General features: G+C 45.8%; 1 protein-coding gene across 6 annotated transcripts in view; it reads right to left on the reverse strand.

Moving 5' to 3' along the window:
* The window catches only part of AGAP1 (ArfGAP with GTPase domain, ankyrin repeat and PH domain 1), a 533,866-nt gene that overhangs the window by 45,056 nt on the left and 467,162 nt on the right, over window positions 1–21,648 (reverse strand). For all 6 annotated transcript variants that reach the window (XM_055346220.1, XM_055346218.1, XM_055346217.1 and 3 more), the window contains one exon: window positions 20,775–20,997. In XM_055346220.1, coding sequence (XP_055202195.1) covers window positions 20,775–20,997 — 223 coding nt within the window. The remainder of the gene's footprint in view (window positions 1–20,774; window positions 20,998–21,648) is intronic.

A 21,648-nucleotide genomic window follows, 5' to 3' on the forward strand; every position in this document is an offset into this window, starting at 1 on the left:
TAGATATTCTTTTGAAAGAATAAGGAATGCAAACAAAATTATATACCACTGATAGAGCCATAACACTTTTCAGTGTATTTTTTGAGGAATAGAAGTCCATCACAAAACCAGTACATATCACAGGGCAGCCTGGGTGGCTCAGCGGTTTAGCACCGCCTTTGGCCCAGGGCATGATCCTGGAGACCCAGGATCGAGTCCCACGTTGGGCTCCCTGCGTGGAGCCTGCTTCTCCCTCTGCCTGTGTCTCTTCCTCTTTCTCTCTCTGCGTCTCTCATGAATAAATAAATAAAATCTTAAAAACAAAACAAAATAGTATATATCATAAAATACTATTCACATAAGTTTCTAGAATAGGCAAAATGAATGTGTCCTGATAGAGATCAAATCCATGACTGCTTTTTAACAGAGGGATTAGCTGGAAGTGGTACAAGAGTGAACTTCCTGGGGTGACAGAGGAATACAAAAGGAGTGTGAGTTACACAGGTGTATGTGGTTGTCAAAACTGGAGGGACTATGTGTTCATCAGAGATCTTGGCCTGTAGTTCTCTTTTCCTGCATTGTCTTTATCTGGTTTTGGTATCAGTTGATACTGGCCTCCTAGAATGAATTTGGAAGTTTTCCTTCTTCTGCTTTTTGGAATAATTTGAGAATAGCTATTAACTCTTTGAAGCCATCTGGTCCTGGACTTTTGTTTGTTGAGAGTTTTCTGATTATTGATTCAATCTCCTTGCTGGTTATTGGGGTGTTCCAATTTTCTGTTTCTTCCTGCTTCAGTTTTGGTGCTAGTATGTGTCTAACGTATCCATTTCTTCTGGGTTGTCCCAATTTGTTGGTAACAAAGTAGGTTTAGAGGGAATGTATCTCAACACACTAAAGATCATATATGATCACATATGAAAAACAGCAAACATCATACTTAATGGGGAAAAACAGAGCTTTTCTCTCTAAGATCAGAAACAAGACAAGGATGTCCAGTTTCACCACTTTTATTCAGCATAGTATACTGGAAGTCCTAGCCACAGCAGTCAGACAACATAAAGAAATAAAAAAAACAAAACAAAACAAAAACAAAAACAAAAAACATAAAGAAATAAAAGGCATCCAAATTGGTAAGGAAGAAGCAAAGCTCTCACTATCTGCAGATGACATGATACTTTATATAGAAAACCCTACAGACTCCGCCCAAAAACTACTAGAACTGATAAGTGAATTCAGTAAAGTCGCAAAATACAAAATCAACGTACATAAATGTGTTGCATTCCTATACACTAATAATGAAGCAGCACAAAGTGAAATTTAAAAAAACCCCATCTGTAAATACATAAAAAACAATAAAATATCTAGGAATAAACTTAACCAAAGAGGTGAAGCCCAGTACTCTTAAAACTATAAAACAGAAACGAAAGAAATTCAAGACGATGCAAAAAAATGGGAAGACATTCCATGCTGATGGACTCAAAGAATAAATATTGTTAAAATGTCTATGCTACCCAAAGCAATCTACAGATTTAATGTAATCCTATCAAAACACCAACAGTGTTTTTCACAGAATTAGAACAATCCTAAAATTTGTACAGAACCACAAAAGATCTCAAATAGCCAAAGCAATTTTGAAAAAGAACAGCAGGGAACCCTGGGTGGCGCAGCGGTTTAGCGCCTGCCTTTGGCCCAGGGCGCGATCCTGGAGACCCGGGATCGAATCCTACGTCAGGCTCCTCGTGCATGGAGCCTGCTTCTCCCTCTGCCTATGTCTCTGCCTCTCTCTCTCTCTCTCTCTCTGTGTGACTATCATAAATAAATAAATAGAAAAAAAAAAAAGAAAGCAAAGCTGAAGGCATCAGATTTCAGACTATAATACAAAGCTGTTGTAATCAAAATAGTATGGTACTGGCAAAAAATCGACACATAGATCAATGGAACAGAACAGAAAGTCCAGAAATAAACTCATAATTACATGGTTACTTATTTTCAACAAAGAAGGAAAGAATATCCAACAGGAAAAAAGTCTCTTCAATAAATGGTGCTGGGAAAACTGGACCATTTCCTTTCACCATATACAAAAATAACCTCAAAATGGATTAGATCTAAATATGAGACCTGAAACCATAAAAACCCTTGAAGACAGCACAGGCAGAAATGTCTCTGACATTGGCCATAGTAGCATTTTTGTAGATTTGTTTCCTGAGGCAAGGGAAATAAAAGCAAAAATAAACTACTGAGACTTCATCAAAATAAAAAGCTTCTGCATAGCAGAAGGAAATAATCAACAAAACTAAAAGGCAACCCACTGAATGGGAGAAGATATTTGCAAATGTCTTATCAGATTAAAGGGTTAGTATCCCAAATATATTGGTTACCACAAAACCAAATAATCCAATTAAAAACGAACATTTTCTCCAAAGAAGATACCCAGATGGCCAATGGACATATGAAAAGATGCTCGACATCACTCATTGTTAGGGAAATGCAAATCAAAACCATAATGAGACATCATCGCACACCTGTCAGAATGGCTAAAATCCACAATGCGAGAAACAAGTGTTGGCAAAGATACGGAGTAAAAGGAATCCTTGTACACTGTTGGTAGGAATGCAAACTGGCACAGCCACTGTTGAAAAGGACCCTCCAGGGTCCTAAAAAAGTTCAAGTTAGAACTACCCTATGATCTAGTAATGACATTACTGGGTATTTACCACAAAAATACTAATTCAAAGGGACATATGCACCCCTATGTTTACCGCAGTATTATTTACAACAGCTAAGATATGAAAGTAGACCAACTGTCCATCAGTAGATGAATGGATAAAAAGGGTGTGGTTTACACACAAACACACACACAGCAGAATATTCTACAACCATAAAAATAATGAAATCTTTGCCATTTGCAATGACATAGATGGAGCTAGAGTGTATTATGCTAAGCAAAATAAATCAGAGAAAAATCCGTACCATATGATTTCACTCATATGTGGGATTTAAGAAACAAAACAAATGAGCAAAGGAAAAAAAGGAGAGAGACAAACCAAGAAACAGGTTCTTAATTATAGAGGACACACTGATGGTCACCAGAAAGGAGGAGGGGAGAGGAACTGGTGACAGGGATTAAGGAGTGCACCTGTCGTGATGAGTACTGGGTATTGTATAGAAGGGCCAAATGACTACATTGTACACCTGAAACCTTTATTACACTGTATGTTAGCTAACTGGAATTTAAATTTATTTGTTTAAAGATTTTTGAGAGAGCGAGCACATGGCAGAGGGAGAAGCAGACTCCCCACTGAGCAGGGACTAGAGGGACCTCGCCGCGCACCCCCCCCCCCGCCCCGACCCTGATCCTGGGATATGACCTGAGCTGAAGGCAGACATTAACCCACTGAGCCATGCAGGTGCCCTTGGAATTTAAATTTAAAAAATGAAAAAAAAAAAAACTCACAACCTGGTGGACTGCACACATTCAGGATGTGTGCAATGCACTATGTGCAATTTTTACCTCAAAATAAATTTTTATAAATTACCCCTCCCCTGCCTTACTAAATAATCCACTGATTCCTACAACCTCAAAAGGAGTCTTTTGGGAGGAGTCTCTGTTTTCCATTTGGACTTTTAGAATAAGGCATGCATATTTCTGGCCTTTGCATACTCGTGTCAGCTCGAATGTCAAAGCTTCTCATAGTCCCTGCTTTAGTAAATGGATCTGCAAGGCAGGTGGCCTCCCCAGCTTGGGAGGGTGGCCATATGATGGCAATGGAGAAAGCAGAGGGGAGCCAATGCCTGGATGCGACCCTCAGACCTCAAGACCTTCCTTGGATGAGGGAAACAGCTAAGGAGAGCAGGGTTTTTCAGGATGCACAGCCAAGCCATGCTTAGGGCACATCCCCCCAAGGTGCTGAGCAGTGACGTGGACATCGCTAGACGCACACCAACCACAGGACAGCTATTCCACAGAATGTAAGCAGAAGAGCCACAGGGAAAAGCCCCAGAGACTCAAAAGTTCATATTTGAGAGCAAAAGGAGTATTGCAGGTGATGAGGGGTATGATGGACCCTCTCATGGCTTTGGAGGGCCATGCTAAAACCACTGCTGCGCCGGGGGCCCCAGGTCTTTCTCTAAATAGGCAGCCCAGCTGGTTATGGCAGGGCTCTCAAACTCAACACTAGGCAACCGTCAAAGATTCCTCCTTTTAAAAGGATTAGTGAGATGGACCGTTCCAGCAACAATTGGACCCACTCCCCCGCCTTGGGAAACAGGACTTCGCCGTCAATCTGGATGTTAAAAGTGTTCCTTTTCTACTTGCTCTGCAGCCCCTGGGCCTCCCTTCCATCACCACCCAACTGCCCACGGGCTGGCCAAACACCATTCCCATTCTTGAGAGCCTGCCGGAGCGTTAGCAACATGTCAGCAAAGGTTTCCAGGCTGTCTGCGAACAGAACATTTAGGGTAGCTTCCTTTGATGGCTGCTTCACAGCCAGATGAAAACCAGCCACGAGGGGAGCGCATTTCAGAAATAAAGCGCAGTCAGTGGATGGCAGAGTAACAAGCAGGCGCAACAATAGGGTGGCCGGCGCCGGAGGAACCGTGCCGACACTCCTAACTCAAAGCCTACGCGTGGGCTCCCCGCGCTCGAGTAAGTGATTCAGCCTCACCTGGCTCGACGATTTCCAAAACCACACGTGCAAACATCAGGGACAGAGCCTTTTCAGCACCGCCGAAGCCAGGGGTTTTTCGGGAAGCCTGTCATTAAGCTGGAATGCTGCGTCTGTCTCACCTGAATGTTATCCATGCGAGGAGACGAACCACCTGACTGTGGGTCTGCAAGAGGCGCCACGGAGGCGAGGCAAAGCGCTGTGGGTTCATCTGTAGGCCTCCACCAGCTAACACAGACTGTCCCTGCCCACCCGCAGGGACATGTGGGGGGGGGTGTCAGCACTCCGCTGGCTCTGCCTGACTCTTATCACCCCCCTGCCCCGGCAGGGACCCACTCTGGGGGCTTTAGGGGAGGGTAAGTGTCTGGCGGTATGTTGGGAGGTTTAGGAACAGGTGTAATGAGCATTTACAGATGAGGGGCAAGGCCCAGGACTCGAGTACAGCTGTCCCGTTCTGTGGCTGCACAGCACACCCCTTCACCCACACGGGCTGCTCTGGGGCCTGGGGAGAACAGGGAAAAGCAGCCCAGCAGCCCCTGCCAGCAGCTGCCACTCAGGGCTCTGCACAGGCCAAGCTCACCTTTCTGGGGGCACCTGGCTGCTGCCTCCCTGGAGAATCCTCAAGAGAAGGTGGTGGGAGTTAATCAAGACTCCCTACCTCTTTGCAAAATGGCTCATTTGGCAACAAAGCTGCGTTAAAGGGGGCTGTTTAAGGAGGACGGGAAGTGACTCTGGAGCAAAGCTTGGTCTTCCCTTTGCCATTCACCCTATTGATAGCCAGAGCTGCAGCCCGTCTCCTAGGGGGCAGCCTCCACCCTCCTGGCCCTGCTTGGCCACCCCTCACACCCTGCAGGGCAGGTCAAGGATGTGCCCTGTGCCCGTCCCAGAGCTGCAGGTCTGCTGGGAGGGGCTGATAGTTCCCGAGTCCTACCCACTCAAGGCCATCAAACTGCCCAGCATCTCGGGAGACGGGGCCAGAGCGATGATCAGGTGGCCCAGACTTACCCAGGGGAAAAGCAGGAGGCGACCTCCACCCTTCAACCAAGCCAGAGACCAGAGGCTACAGCAAAGCAGGTAGACAGATTGGGCTGGAAGGGTGTTCGAAGGCACCTGATCCGTTCCTCTCCTGCTGAGCCCAGTGCTGGTTCTAATCTTGCTCACATGTCCTGGCTGGAACCCATCAGGATGGGAGGGCAGCCCCGGGGCCCCAGAAGCCTGTGAGGCAGTGACTGTCCCAGGCTCTGAGGGCCGGCGAAGTGCATGCTTCTTTCCAAACAGCCTTCTACAGGCTGCCCACTTCTATTCCCTCCTCAGGGCCTGGTGGCCTTGGTACTGCTGACATTTGGGGCCAATAATGCTTTGTGGAGAGGCCTCTCCTGGGTATTGTAGGATGTTCAGAGCACTTCCGGCCTCTGTAAGACCTCATATAAGCCCAGTGACCATGTACGAAGCAAGAAGCAGTGGCCTTCATGAATCACTGTACATCGATGGTCATCACCAAACATGTGGGCCCAACAGGAGGGCACATTTTCTTCTTCCAACTGTAGGACATTTTATGACTTCACAGAACATTCCGGCCACGATTACATTTCAATCCCTTACCATTGCTTTGCTGGCGGCAGAAACTCGTATCCCCTCAGCATTGACTTCACCTGGAAAGGGTGCTCTGCTTTGTCACAACTGAGTCTAGAAAGAGGCATCCTAACTTTATATGGGGGGAGCTGTCACCTCTACCAGGACGGCCGGTGAAGTCATCCTCACATGCCATCTCACTATGTGGTACAGCCACTGGCTCTTGTTGTACTTTGGAACACAGGGTCGATCCAAGCGGATTGGAAAAAAAAAAAAAAAAAAGCTCATACATGCTTTGTCAAGATGAATGGTCGTTAGAAAACAAAACTGAGGCCAGCCCAGGTGGTTCAGCGGTTCAGCGCCCCCTTCAGCCCGGGGTGTGATCCTGGAGACCTGGGATTGAGTCCCGCGTTGGGCTCCCGGCATGGAGCCTACTTCTTCCTGTACCTGTGTCTCTGCCTCTGTGTCTCTCATGAATAAATAAATAAAATCTTAAAAAAAAAAACTGATTTAGACAGCACTGTAATAAGGGAAATGAGAACTTTTAAATCACAGGTAATTTTTTGGGAACTATATGGTTACCTGTGACAGAAAATGATGTAATATCCACACCTTTTTTCCTGATGCAAAATCTGCTTTTTCTTATGCATTTAAGCAGTTTTACTGTTACTGTATCCATGCTGTAGTACTGTCCTCTTCAGTCTTGTGTTACTGTAGCCACGTGGAGTCCACTGTCCCCACTAGATTAGAGCCCCCTGGATGGGACCCGGATCCCATAATTGCCTCCCACGGTCCCAGAAACACTGCTTCCTACCCAAGTCTTCAGATACCTTACACTCTTCTAAACTGTCTTCTGAGGTTTTAAACAAGTTTGCATTCTACACAGCTGTAAGCTGCAAGGGCACACGACAATGCCCGTCACATTCTCCAATTATTGGCATTCACTCTATATTGCATATGGAATTTTCCATTGGACTGATACTCCCTGGGGCCTTTGACCCACTACTTCCACTTCCTTTTTACTGCTATGTGTCATAGCCCTAACTTTAGTTTTTGGGGGAAGATAATTAAAAGGTAATATAGTCTTGTAAATATTTACTGAGCATCTACTGTGTTTCCTCTGGAACATTATGGAGTCTATGGTTATCCTGACTTAATGCATTTAGAAAGGTACAGTTTGGTATTCTAGAATGAAAACATATTCATCTGAGTTGATCTGCTGCATACCCCAGGAAGAAATCTCCCGGGGAAGGTGCTGGCTTCCTAGGGGTCTCTGCTGGAGTCTGTGAGAGGGTGTAGGCGGTCTGTGGGGGAGGGCTGAGTCAGCTCCGTCTGAGTAGCATGGGTTTACTTTGTTGTTGGCTCTACCATGTTCCTCTGTAGGAGTGCTACCCGCAGTCACTCTGGGCAGAGCGATTCTTCCTGTTTGGGCTTTAGTATTCCAGGCCCCGACGGTCTGTTCCAAATATCTCCTGGCCTGAAAAACCACTGGAGCAGTGGGAAGGCATGGCACAAGGCTGTGGTCATTTGTCCGCAGAATTGCACGCTTACAAGCCATGCAGCCGACTTTTCTTAGGGGCCCCTTGATGGTTAACTCCATGAGCTACTCCTGCTTCAAGTCTGGGTTAGATTATAGGCGAGTCATTTTGCCTGCTGGGGGACAAGGGGGGGGGTGTCCTCTTCTCTGATTTTTAGACCGGTATCTCCCAAGCACATTGAGATCGTGAGGATCCATGTGAAAACATACAGGGAAGCACTTGGGGGGGGGGTCCTTGAGGAGAAAGTCACCGGTAAGTCATCACAATTATGTATCTGTCCTCCAGGGTCATTTGTATTAGATCATGCACATTACAGATGCTTTTTATGCGAGTCCGTAAGATCGAGTGATGTGTACTCCAGGTGATGTTCGTCTTCTGGACCCCAAGTTGATGAAATTTTGTAGGGGTTACAAATGACATTTAATTATTTGAAGCTTTAATGGCACTGCTCCTGCTGTTCCTACTCTCTGGGACCACAACCAGTTTTTCAGAGAAATCAGGACTCTACAGTGGGGGAGGCTTGTTCTGTCTGCTGGTTTTGGAGGGCATGCCCCTGAAGCCCAGAGATCCTGCTCCAAAGCCATGACAGGACAGGCATAGCTGGGCCGTGGCCATGTTGGACAGGCTGCGTGACCCCTTCTCAGCTTCTTGTGCAGCTTTTACCTTTGCTAATGTGAGATTGAGCCACCAGGGTCTTGTGACTCAAGTTACCGTGCTTGTTCTGCTGGTCAGTTGATGGCCTTGGCCTTTGTCCAATGGCCCAGGGAAGAACACTAGTCCTTGGACTGCGGATGCCCGTCTGTCCCAGGCTCCACATTCAGTCTGGGTGAGAGTATAGATGATGGGACGCCTCTGGGTTGGATTCTGGCTCCTGCACTCAGGCCAGTTCCCTCGTCTGTCACAAAGAAGAATGATGTTGGTGTGTCATGGGGATTCCATGACACAATGGCTGGGCTGTGTCTGGCCTTGCACAGGTTCCCTGAGGGCCCCGGCAGGGATGATCACTGATTCAGACTAGATCATTCACCTGGGCATGAGGCACCACTTTCTACCTGGTCTCACCCTCCTTTGGTCTATCCTCCCAAGTGCAAGGAGTTCTGGCTCACGTGGAACCACTGCTCAGAGCATTACACTGAATAAACTCCTTCACAGTCACCCTATGACAAACTAGGAGCAGATGTGCTTGCTGGGCCATCCTTTCCCTACTACACATGCCTCTGTACCTTTGCCCAGAATGTTCTCTCTTTGTGGTATGTCCTGCCCCATCTTTCTCCTTTGAAATTCCTCATCTTTTTTTTTTTTAATTGACATAACTTGTATGCCATAAAATTCATCCTTTAAATGTGTACAATCCAGTGGATTTTAGGATATTTCAAAGTTGTACAGCCATCCACACCATGGAAATCCAGGTCATTTTCAGTACGCCTCCCCCCCAAACCACTCCCTATGCCTCACTGCCCTGCCTCACCCAGCCCCCAGCAAGCACTAATCTACTCTGTCTTCATGGATTGGCCTATTCTGGTCGTCCTGTATAAACAGAATTCAAAGCGTGTGGCCTCTTGTGTCTGGGTCCTTTCACTTAGCATGATGTTTTTTTTTCAAGGTTCACTGAAGTTGTAGCATATACAGCACTTTATTCCTTGATGTATGAATAACGTTCCACTGTATGGGTAGACCCTATTTTGCTTATTGGTTCATCAGTTGATGGACCTTTGGTGTTTTCTCTTTTTGGCCATTATGAAATCGTGCTTCTATGAACATGCATGTGCAAATTTTTGTATGGATACGTGTTCTCATTTCTCTTAGGAATATACCTAGAAGAACTGCTTGATCACATGGTAACTCTATGTTTAACTTTTTGAGAACCTGCCAGGCTGTTTTCCAAGGCACTCTTGTCATTTGCTATCCCACCAACAGTGCATGAGTGTTCTAACTTCCACATCTTTGCCAACACCCACCACTGTCTATCTTCTTGATTATAGCCATCCTCGTGGCTGTAGTCTCTCAATATGGGTTTGATTTCCGTTCCCCTAGTAAGTAATGATGCTTGGCATCTTTTTATGTATTTGCTGGCTATTTGCACATCTTGCTTAGAAAAATGTCTCTTCAGAGTCTTGGCACACTTAAAACCTGGGTTGTCTTATTATTCAGTTGTGAACAGTATTTACATGATCTGGATGTTAGATCCTTATTAGATATGCTTTTAGATATCATCATCCATTCTTTGTGTTGTCTTTTCACTTACTTGGTATTATTCTTTGAAGTACTGAAAATTTTAATTTCTGCAAAGTCTAACCCATTTTTCCTTCTGTTGCTTGTGCTCTAGTTTTATCTAGGAAACCATTGCCAAATTGAAGGTTGCAAAGACTTATCAAGGTTTTCTTCTAAACGTTTATTAAGTTTCAGTTTTTATACTTAAGTCTTTGCTTTATTTGGAGCTAATCTTTGTATATGGCATATATAGATAGGGATCCAACTTTATTCTTTTTTTTGTATGTGGATATCCAGTTGTCCCTGTATCACCTGTTGAAAAGACCTGCCTCCCCACCGCCCTGTAGAATTATCTTGGAATCACTGCTGAAAATCAATTGACCATAGATCTATGGGTTATTACAGAACTCTCAACTCTGTTCTGTTGATCTATATGTCTCTCTTATGCTAATATCACACAGCCTTAGATTATTAAACTTTCGTAATAAGTTTTATAATAAGTTTTGTTTGTGGGTCCTCTGACTTTGTTACTTTTTCAAGATTGTTTTGCCTGTCTGGGGTGGGCGGGTCCTCTTACATTTCCATATATGCTGTAAGATCAGCTTGTCCATGTCTATTAAACACACACACACACACACACACACACACACACACGACAGCTAAGATTTTGAGAGAGAGATTTTGAGTTGAATGTATGCATCATTTGAGGAGTACTGATATCTTAACCATATTAAGCCTTCTAGTCCATGAACATGGGATGTGTTGTCATTTATTTAGGTCTTCTCTAATCTCTTTCAATGATGTTTTGTAACTGTCAGTACACAGGTTATTCCTAAGTATATTTTCTTTTTGATGCTATACTAAATGTAATTTTGTTCTTAGTTTTATTTTGGATTGTTCATTGTGAGTATACAGAAACACAACTGAGTTTTGTGTGTTGATTCCATAACCTTCAATCTTGCTGAACTCATTTATTAGCTCTAATAGCTCATTGTGGATTCCTGTAGATTTTTGATATACAGGATCATGTCATCTGCCAAGAGAGATACTTCTTCCTTTCTAATCTGGATGACTTTGGTTTCTTTTTCCGGCCTAATTCCCTGGCTTGAACTTCCAGTACAAAGCTGTAGAAGTGGTGACAGCAGACATCTTTGCTTTACTCTTGATCTTAGAGGGAGAGCCTTCCATACATCATCAATCAGCAGATGTTAGCTGTGGGCTTTTCACAGAGGCAGGCTGAGTATCCTTTTATTCCCAGTTTCCTGAGAATTTTTGTATCATGAAAAGGTACTGAATTTTGTCAGATTTACTTTCTGCATTTCTTGAGATGATTGCTTACTTTTTGTCCTTTGTCCTGTTGATGTAGTTTTTTTTTTTTTAAGATTTTATTTATTCATGAGACACACACATAGAGAGAGAGAGAGAGGCAGAGATACAGGCAGAGGGAGAAGCAGGCTCCATGCAGGGAGCCTGACACAGGACTCGATCCTGGGTCCCCAGGATCACGCCCCAGGCTGAAGGCAGCGCTAAACTGCTGAGCCACCAGGGCTGCCCAATGTCGTGTTTTACATGGATTGATTTTTTTTTGTGTTGAACCAACCTTGCATTCCTGGAAACAATGACATTTGATTATAACATACAATTTACTTGTACTGGGGCCAGACACAGAGATGTCCTCTGTGGGTGGTAGCACCTGCTGGGTTGGCATACTGGATATACCAGGCAAGCATCTGGTAAACAAAGAGGACAGACATCTGCATCTCAAGAAATGAGGAAGTCTAGGGACTTGGGCTAAGACAGGGAGCAGACTCCAGGAAGGGTTGTAGACACTTGCTTATGCTGCTTGGTATAGACCAGTGCTTCTCAAATTTTAATGTGCATAAGAATCACCAAAGGGTTAAGGCACATCACTGGGCCCCACCCCAGGGATGCTGATTGGGTAGGTGTGGGGTACAGCCTGAAAACATGCACCTCTAGGTGATGCTGATGCTGCAATAAATAGCTTTACAGATATATAAAGCAAAATAAACAAAACCACATCTTCTATATCAGCAGACCCTTGCCAGAACCCAAGTGGGCACGGGCCACTCGTCTCTCCCACTGTCAGCCAACATGACTCTATGATTCAAAGCTGAGTGTGTATCTTCTGGATAAAAAGGAACCCAGGAGGGGGAGCTGGGTGGCAGAGTCAGTTGAATGTCCAGCTTTTGATTTAGGCTCAAGTTGAGCTCTGTGGTCAATAGAGAGTCTGCTCTCTCACCTTCTACCTCTACGCCCCCTCAAGTAAATAAATAAATCTTAAAAGAAAAAAGGAGCCCAAGAGACTTTGTAAATATTGTTTTCTTTTAGCATTAAATCTACACGATCAAGTGGGTGGGAATAATAGCTAGTTTCATCTTAGAAAGGAGAACATGCCCTGTTTTTTGTTTTAAATAAAAAAATCTCCTTAAATGCTGGTCATGGAACCCTAACTAGAAATCTTCTGGCCTGCCTGTGCACTTCATCGTGCAGATAAGAATGTGATTGTGAAGCTTTTTGGAAATATAAACTGAACATTTTCAACAGACAATGTTGGGTCAGGGATATGGACAGAGGGAGGCTCAAGCAGGAGGATGTAGTTAAATGAAATGTTGGGGCTCGAACCACACATCTGTGGTGGCTGATCCATATACTTAGGGCTCTCAGGATTAGTACCAACTGCAGAGAATTAAGACTATAGAATCATGACTGCATGACTTAAAAGATCAGGTCTGCCACATAAATGCAACTAAAACAAATGATACTTTATCATACCTAAGTTACTATGAGTGAGGCCACTGAGTTTCATGGGTGAGAGTTATGGTGGCTTTGTGGCCATATAATTTTACACTAGTGAGATTTACACACACACACACACACACACACACACACACACACACAGATACCATGCTAACAAGAGTGTGAGCTGAGGCCCTGGGGAGGAAAGGGATGCTGGTATCTCTAGAGGCCACAAGGGACCCCTAGGATCTGGCCCCCGTGAGGCTGAGCAGAGCAAGGACAGGGGCAGCAGAAGGGTCAAGAGTAGGTTCCAGGGGCAGATCTTGAACTCACATGATCTGTCCCACAGTCCTGTGTGTGACCCTGGACAAATGATGCAACGACTTTAACTCCACATTCTTGCTTGGAATATGGGGATCATCCTGAGTCATAGGCTCTGTGCTAAGGAAACGCACATAGCATCATGAAGCAGAAAGGTTCCCTAGGATAAAGAAAGTTTCTGGTGCAAAAGAATCAAAATAACACTTTAAAGACCCTTTGGAAAATGCTCTATCATTGTAGGAATCTAAACTGAGGCAGTTGTTTTAGAAAGAATTCTTGGCCCATTGTTTAGAATGTCTTCCATGATACAGAATTCAAGCTCCAAAAGGTTAATCTTAGCGTGACATTCCCTTATATACGCTCACAAATGGACAGAGGCCCAGGTGTGCCCAGGACACCCAGAGACGGTGCTGGCCACTGGCTTGCATTTTCATCTACTACTGGTAATAAAATTCTTAGAAATAAAAAACTCCTTAATTGTCTCCATTGCTACATTTCAGAGAGTAAACGATAGGGATTTTCAACTCAAGACAGCTCCCTGGTAGCAACACTGGCTCCCAGGACACATTTGGTTTCCTGCAGGATCAAATGAATACCGGGGTTCATGTGCAGCAGGCGGCCACAATACACCAAGAACATTACATTGTCCATTTGGTTCAAAGCCAAGTGGAAGGTACAGTTCTCTGTAAAAAGCAGATCCCGTTTTACTTTACCAAAAGGAGAAAATCTTCTTAAATTCGCCTTTCTTACAATTGGAGCGAGTCTTAACAAGAGCTTAATCGGAGACCACTACAGCTGAGCATAAATTCCCGCCAAGCTCCCCGACCTCGGTTTACTGGATGAACTGCTGTATCTGTTGTCAACTGTAATCTATAGGTATTATTTTTGAGGCAGTGTTAATGCACTTCTCATTTGTACATTTTCCTAATTGGCTTAATATTTATGGTGGAATATTTCTGATCCGGGAAGAGCTCCGGTAAACTCCAGCATATTTAGTAATGTGCTAATGAGGACCAGCCAGCTACAGAGGGGTGCTAAGTGAGTTACGGATCTCGGATCTCGAGTCTGATTCCAAGCTGGCCTGCTCGGAGGAGTCACGAAAATATCTTAAGTAAAATCTGAAGTCCCCAAGCAGCGGCTGGGTTTGCAGAGCCACGACCGACCGTATAAACTTTACTGGCATTGAACGTCAGAGTCCTGCACGCAGACGGCGTGCCTGTCAACCCACAGCTCGTCCGAGCCTGCCTCTGTCCCCACTGGCTCAGGATACTGTCCCCGCCTGGACGGGGAGGGCGGGCCGCTCTGCCGGCTGGGGCCGGGGCATGCCCGCTGACAGACACACCACGATGACAGAAATTCACTCTGAGTTGCAATTAGTGGCACTGTCATTTTCGGGGGCTCCTGCCAATTAATTAAGCCTGTCAAACAGCAAAACCACAGCGCTCACATGATAATTTATATTGGAAGAGACGAGCCTCACGCAGCACAGCAGCCTTCCTCCCCAACCAGGATTCTCCCTCAGAGCACTGAAATAAATACGAGAAAATAAATAAAATAAAACAACAAAAAAGTGCATGGGCGGGGGGTTGGGGGGCGGGTGTGTGTGCTCTGCACGGGCAAGAAGAAAGTTAAGCTGTCCTTGTTATAATTGTTAACTCTGATCGCCGGAGTAGGAGACAGGCTGATTAAAACTCCAAACGAGCCCCCAGCTCCCTGAACCCTCTGCGTCCGTCCGGGATGATAGAATCAGAGGAGTTTATTCATACCATTAAGCCCCAGAGAACTTAATTGAAAGAAGAGCACAGCCCGGACCTTGACAAGCGGGAGGTCACAGTAATTGCTGCCGGACATATTTAACATTAAGATAATCAGGCCATTAATTACCCTTTGGATCATTAAATCAGCCAGTTGCAAAATGAAATTTCTGCCTCTATTACTCACTTGAGAGACCACAGGGGTGGCCTTTAATTTATCAGTGAGCTTGAGATACAAAGGCTGGGGGTGGGGGAGGGCAGGCGGGGAGGGGGCCGCCGCGGCGACGGCGGCGGGGGCAGGGCATCAATCGGCCATGCTTGGTGATCGTGGCAAATTAACTAGGTAAGATAACCTCCGCTTCCAAAGGCAGAAGCTGGGGGTATGTAAATAGATGAGGGCAGACAGGGAGATCAGAGTCTGCACACCACTTAGCAGGATAATAAAGGAAATCATCCTTGATTATCAGTGCTAATTTGGACACTGCCGGTAGCTTGTTATGCGTGTTCTGAGTAGCATTTAATTAATTCAATTGCTTGTTAATGAGGGAAGTGACATGTGGGGAGCAGATGCCACCCAACTGCAGATGGGTTCTGGTCATCACTGCAAAGTCCTTCCCCCCCCATTCCTCCCCCCTGCCCTTTTTTTTTTTTTTTAAAGAAAGAAAATAGGAAAAGGTGTCAAGCATAGAGGAACACTCAAAAGAGACAAAACACTGACCTCAGCGGGCCAAGAACTGTTGAAAAATAATAAGATGAGATAATCCTGGGGCTGTGTGGGTACTTGTGTTCCCTGAGGCCACATTTGGAACAGTGCATCTTTATGCCAGAAATTTGAGCCTGAGATTACTATATTGTGATCTTATGATCAAACCTAACGAGACAAAGACGTGGCCAAGTGGTACTGCTTTTAATATCTCAGAGTTAACGGTAGGGATCCAATTATTTTCAGTTTGGATACATTTCCCCTTTATCAATATCTCCATGTGCATAAATAAGATGAAAGTGGCGATCCCAAATCAAAAAGGACCGGAACTCGTGTCACTGGGCAGACTTGCTCCATCTGGAAGTCCGCGGCCAGTCTCTCCCACGCAGATTTCTGACGTCCGGCCCCAAATCTTCCTCCCGAAGGTGGCATCTTTTTATAGGTTAAAGACAAGAGGGGAGTTTAGACATGCAGGTGACAATGACAGAAAGAAAAAGAACGCTCAAAGAGGCAGAAGAGTGTATCCTAAATCAGCGACTCGGCTCCCTTCCAAGTGGGATCAGAAGGAAGGGGGATTTCAGTTGGGCTTAGAGCTTCTCCCAAGGGCTCTTTGACAGAATTGAAAACACACGTCCAGGCTCCTTTGATTTCTGAGACCAAATCGGCTGGCTTCCAGACCACCGTGTAAATAGGCTACCTGCCCTGAAACACAGCCGCAAGGGGTCCCTGAGGACCTTTGTGGGCCAGATGCCCCCCCACAGAGATCCCAAGGTGGGAGACAGGAGGACAATCCAGGCAGCCGAGCAGAATCTGGCTTTTGCCAGGAGAAGCATGTACCAGGGGGCTCTGCTCAGCCCTGGTAGGAAATCATGGTCACCGCAATCTGAGAGGCTCCCAGAGTGAAACAGGGACAGGAATGGAGAAGAAGGGTGCACCACAGTGACACAGAGAGTAGCCCCCTAAACACCACCGAGGGGCCGAGGTCTGCCCAGGCAGCTTCGCTGTGTGCCACAAACATGAGAGCCCCGATTTCATCCACAAACACACAAGCAATACCAAGGCCCTGGGGCAGCAAGAGTAGGGGGCGCAGTAGTTCCACGTGGCCCCGTTCCCATTTCCCCCCATTCACTTGTTCCTTCCTTCCTTCACTCAAGAGACACAGTTTTGCTGTCTCAGCCTCTAAGCCTACTATTCCTTGACTTGAAAGGGTCACCAAAGAGCTCTGTGACTTCACCCTACTGTTGCACCATGTGTCCTAGCACTGGAGCCGGGGCCCTGCCTGGTTGCTCCAGGCCCCATGTCCAACTGCACACAACACACTGCGATCCGCACACTCATGTGCTATGTGTCACCAAGTCCTCACCCTGCAGACAGCCTACAGCCCCTGTGTCAGCCCCTAAAATCTAGTAAATCCCGTCCACTGTTACCACAGCTCTCCTGCTTCAGTATCCCCATTTAAAAATCGATATTTTAAGTGTGTGCTTAAATGGTATCAATAGCAATTAGAGAGAGGAATTCTGATTCCACCCCAGATGTAGTTAATTGTTGTAGCATCGATATTCCTCTACCATGCTCCCCTCTCTGAATTAAACCTCCATTACTGAGGGGGGACGAAGGGCATCCTCTCCCCTCCTGCGACAATAAATTTAATATCGAATGTACAGGGAAAAAAAAATGGCAGTTGTTGCAGAATCCATCCAAAAAGATTTTTTTTTTCTTCCTGGGAGTAATTAAAAGATGCTTTTCTTGACTAATGATTCCCCGGTTTAGGAATGGGAAGTCAATACTGCTTCACTGCCGTCAGCTTCGATTGATCACAATGCTGCTCAAGTTTGAACGGCAGTTCTCAGGGCAGCTGAGAATCACTGGAACCAATTATGAGCCGTCCGAAGCTACCCTAATCAGGGGTGCAGGGACAACAAGCAGAGGGCAGCCAGCTGGTCAAAGGCGCCTGTTTTCCTAACTCACCCGTGGGCCTGGGTGACACCAATATGAGGTGGTTTCAGGGGACTGGCTATTTCTTTGGAGAAAGATCTGCTCTGTTCCACTTCCCCGTGGTCCTAAATATGTGTGTGTCCATACAAGTGCGCGTGCGTGCTTGTGCGTTTGGGGGAGGAACGGCACATCTCTAATTATATTCCACTGTCAGAATGAATCTTCTGAACAAGATGGAATGGACTGAGCTTCTCGGGAAAACAGCTGGGCCCTTTTCCAAAGAATTAGACTGGATATATTGCACTTGGCCCTTCTTTGGATAGGAATAAAAATTTATTAAAATATTTCTTTTTAGTATTACCTTAGGGCCACATTAAAAGACCCCTCCAGCTGCTTGTACTAACAATCACAGGTTCTGCAGAGGGATGGGAGGCAGCGGGGGGAGGGGGCGTCTTTCCTTGTTTCGGAGAGGCAGGATCCAGGCTGCGTATCCGTTCTCCTGTGGCAGCCTGAATTCCACATGGAAATTCTAGCTCCAACTCTGAGTTTCTGATTTCTGTTTGAGGAGACTGCATGAGCTAGTGAAGATGGTGGGTGTCTGAATTATCGTTGCACTATTATGCTGAAATGTTTCTTTATATTTTTGACAGTGGATCTACAGTTTTCACAGGATCTACCGGGACCATGGCCCTCCAACCAGCCTCCCTGCCTCATCTCCATCCCTTCCAACAATGCCGCTGGCTGCCTTTAGCTCTCCTGGTTACACATGAACATAGGAACCTACACCTGTGCCCACCCTAGGATTGCTGTTATAATACGCTGCAGGCTCAAAGGCTCGTCCAGGCCTTTGCTCTGCTTTGGCCTTATTGTCCCCTACCCCTCCTCATTTACCTAGAGGTCCAGCCCCATAGCTGGTGACTTCCCAGTTTCTACACTTCCCCAGGGGCCTGGACTTTGCCTAGGCCATGCCATCCCCCGCAACTTACTACCCATGTCCCTAGGCCTGGAAATTGCTCCACATTTTATTTTTAATTTTTTAAAAAAAGATTTTATTTGAGAGAGTGAGTGACCAAGAGCAAGAGAGAGAGAGCATGTGCATGTGCACAAGCTGGGGCAAAGGCTAAATGAGAGGCAAAAGGAGAAGCAGGCTCCTTGCTGAGCTCCATCCCAGGACCCTGGGATCATGACCTGAGACGAAGGCAGGCGCTTAACTGACTGAGCCACCCGGGGGCCCCCACCCCACATTTTAAAGTACAGCTCAGATGCTGTTTTTCCAGTGACACTTCCCTACAGTGGCTGTAAGAACGCCCACCGTGCAGTGAGTTCTCCAGAGTCCTGGCGCCCTCAGCTATGGCCCTGAGAACATTCACCAATTACTGTAGGGTGATAATCACCATTTATCACTTCTTTTCTACAATAAAGTGCTTAGTGAATATTTGTTGAATATTAATTAAAAACGAAGCTCCCCGAGAGAATGACGAAAGGCACAAAGAAGCAGTCAATCCTCAAAGGTGTTCATCTTCTGTGGAAACGCCATGACACAGCATCGTTGTCGCCACAGCCTTGGAGAGGGCCGCAACTCAGCACAGCTCTTGAGGACAGTGAATGTCACTTAAGAAGAGCTGGGATTTTGCTGCGGTCACTCCACTTGTGAGAAAGGAAGACTCTGAAATGTCTCTAAAATATAAAGATGTGACGTGTATAATGCTGGAGAGAAGCGAAAGTTACGCACTCGGGGGCTTACACTGAATACACAAGGTGAAACACGCACACAACCCTCACGAATGAAGATGTAATTCATATAAAATATTTACCAGTTAAAAATATCAACCTGTATCTTTGTTATCGAAACACCCTAAACAGTGGCTAATTATGACAGAAAAACAAACTTTCCCAATTCAGGATACAAAAAATAACATATATGCTCCTTTTACACATAAACAGTAAAATGCATGATTAATTTTTTCCTAACTTATTTTGATGCTCTCTGCACTCCTACATTAAGCGCGATCCAATTCCAATCATATTTCATCGTTAGACCTAAATGTCCTCCTAGGAAAACTATGAAAAAATAGATATTAATACGCAGATTTGTCTTGAAAGAATGCTCCTAGCTGATGGTCTGCTAATTTCTATGCTGGTGTTAAACAGATCCAGATAAAAGATTTAAAGGAGTGTATCATTTCTTCACTTTGTAAGAAAGTTGCCCACACGGGTACCGCGTAGTGGAGCTCATGCGCGAAGAGCTTGCCAGCAAACGGAGACGATGCCAGACAAACCTGCTCTGGGCGCCTTCTTGCTCCCTCACCCCCTCCCCACAGGACGCTGTACACGAAGAGCAGATTAGAACACGCCAGCTTCATTCTCTAAAGTGAACCGAAGGTGGCACCACAAATTCATTTTTCAGTGTTAATGAAACAAAGTCCACCGACTCTTCGCACAGGGTTGTGGCTTAGCGCAGAGACCGATTTCTTACTCCTCGCGTGGGGCCCCACCGCAGACCGCCATGCGGACTCTCACGCTCTCATCACCAGCAAAACAAGCCCGAGGAATTTAAAAAGTGCTAAGGACAGGGGACCCCCTCTTCTCCCTTCACCTCTTTACACACCCAAGAAGCAGAAGTGGATAGTGAGCCCCCAGCCCCCTCCTCCTGGGGGGCGGCCACAGGGACGGGGTGGCCCACTCTGCCTCTGTGAAGGTTTTCTCAGAAGACATGCCATTTTATCACCTCTTAGGTACATTAAATATGTATGTATACTCAAAAACGGTTTATAATAGCTGTAAATGAAAAATGAGAAAATAAATGGGCTCAAAATAAATGCGTTTTTTACACTGGGTAACAATTAACATTAATGAGGGAGTCACCATACGTTACGCTGTTAGTTGGCTGATTAAATGTGTTAGAAATATATTTTAGAAAATAAAATATATTCTGTTACTGCAAACTCGCTTATTGTGGGTACGTGGGGGGTGGGGAGGGAAACCTACTGAGTAGATGCACATCAAAGATACAAGAATAACAAAATTAAAAGAAACAAAAATTCATAATTAGTGTTAACAGCACAGCTTACTCCTATTAGAAATGTATTAATTAAAGTGATATATTTATCAGGTTGGAAGCCTAATACATTTCTAAGAGGGGGAGAGGAATCCCCAAGGTGTAAAAACAAACATAAAAAATTAAGGAGCCTGAATCATCCATGTCTGCTGAAAACCAATTTGAAATACAGACAATTCCTATAGGTCGCCTGGGCAGTTCCGGGGGAGGCTGTCACTGGGGTCACTTCCAGTTGCCGACCCGCTGACAGAATGCCCCGGAGCCACCTTCCCGCGTCCCTACCTTGTGGAGTCCAGTGAGGGTTTCGTCCGCCCCTGGCTGCTCTCTTCCCAGACGCTGTTGGCCAGCTCATTCCCAATGGATGACATCACCTTGATAAGCTCGATGGGCCAGTCGTCGAGGTCCAGTGACCGGACTCGAGAAAGGTGGGTGCCAAGGTTCCGGTGGATCCCTGAGCACTCGATGCACATGAGGGCTCCCAAGTTCAAACTGGCCCAGTTAGGATCTGTGGGAAGAGGGACAGGGTGCCACATGCGGTCAGACCATCATCACTCATTCCAGTTGCCCTCAGGATCTCTGGAACCAGAAGGCCAGTTACTAGACTTCACGTCGGGCAGTCCCTCCCTAGAATCAGGGGGCCTGAAAACGCTCCCCGGCCAGTACTCCATACTGTGTTAGGCATCTTGAAAGGTTTGACATGCTAGGGACACCTTTTAAAAATATGGCTCCAAAGCCGAAGACTTTCCTGCACGATAAACAGGTGCAGGCACTGGTTTGGACAGAGAGATGCACTTCCTAATACTTCAATAGCGGCGTCCTCGAGAGCACAGATGCACGTGGAAAAGAGCCGTGTGCGATCATATGTGACCATGGTGGCTGCTGACAGAGGGAAAGACAGGGAGTGCTGGAGAGGATTTCCAAAGCTACGACGTCCCTGGTAACCAAGCCATCTCCACAACCACAGGCACATCCGAGTTTTCATTAGTCACACGAGGGACGTGTTTGCAAATTTCAAGGACGAAGGCAAGCGTGCTCTGATGAAGACATGGTTTCTGGTGATCTTTTTTAAGGGCAACCTCTGGAGTGACTCCCATCATCTATTGCTGCTGGCAAGACGGTGGGGAGGGTCTACCGGTTAGGTTACGGCCTAGCTGGA

This window comes from Nyctereutes procyonoides, unplaced genomic scaffold (assembly GCF_905146905.1).
Source record: "Nyctereutes procyonoides isolate TBG_1078 unplaced genomic scaffold, NYPRO_anot_genome, whole genome shotgun sequence".
Lineage (NCBI taxonomy): Eukaryota > Metazoa > Chordata > Mammalia > Carnivora > Canidae > Nyctereutes > Nyctereutes procyonoides.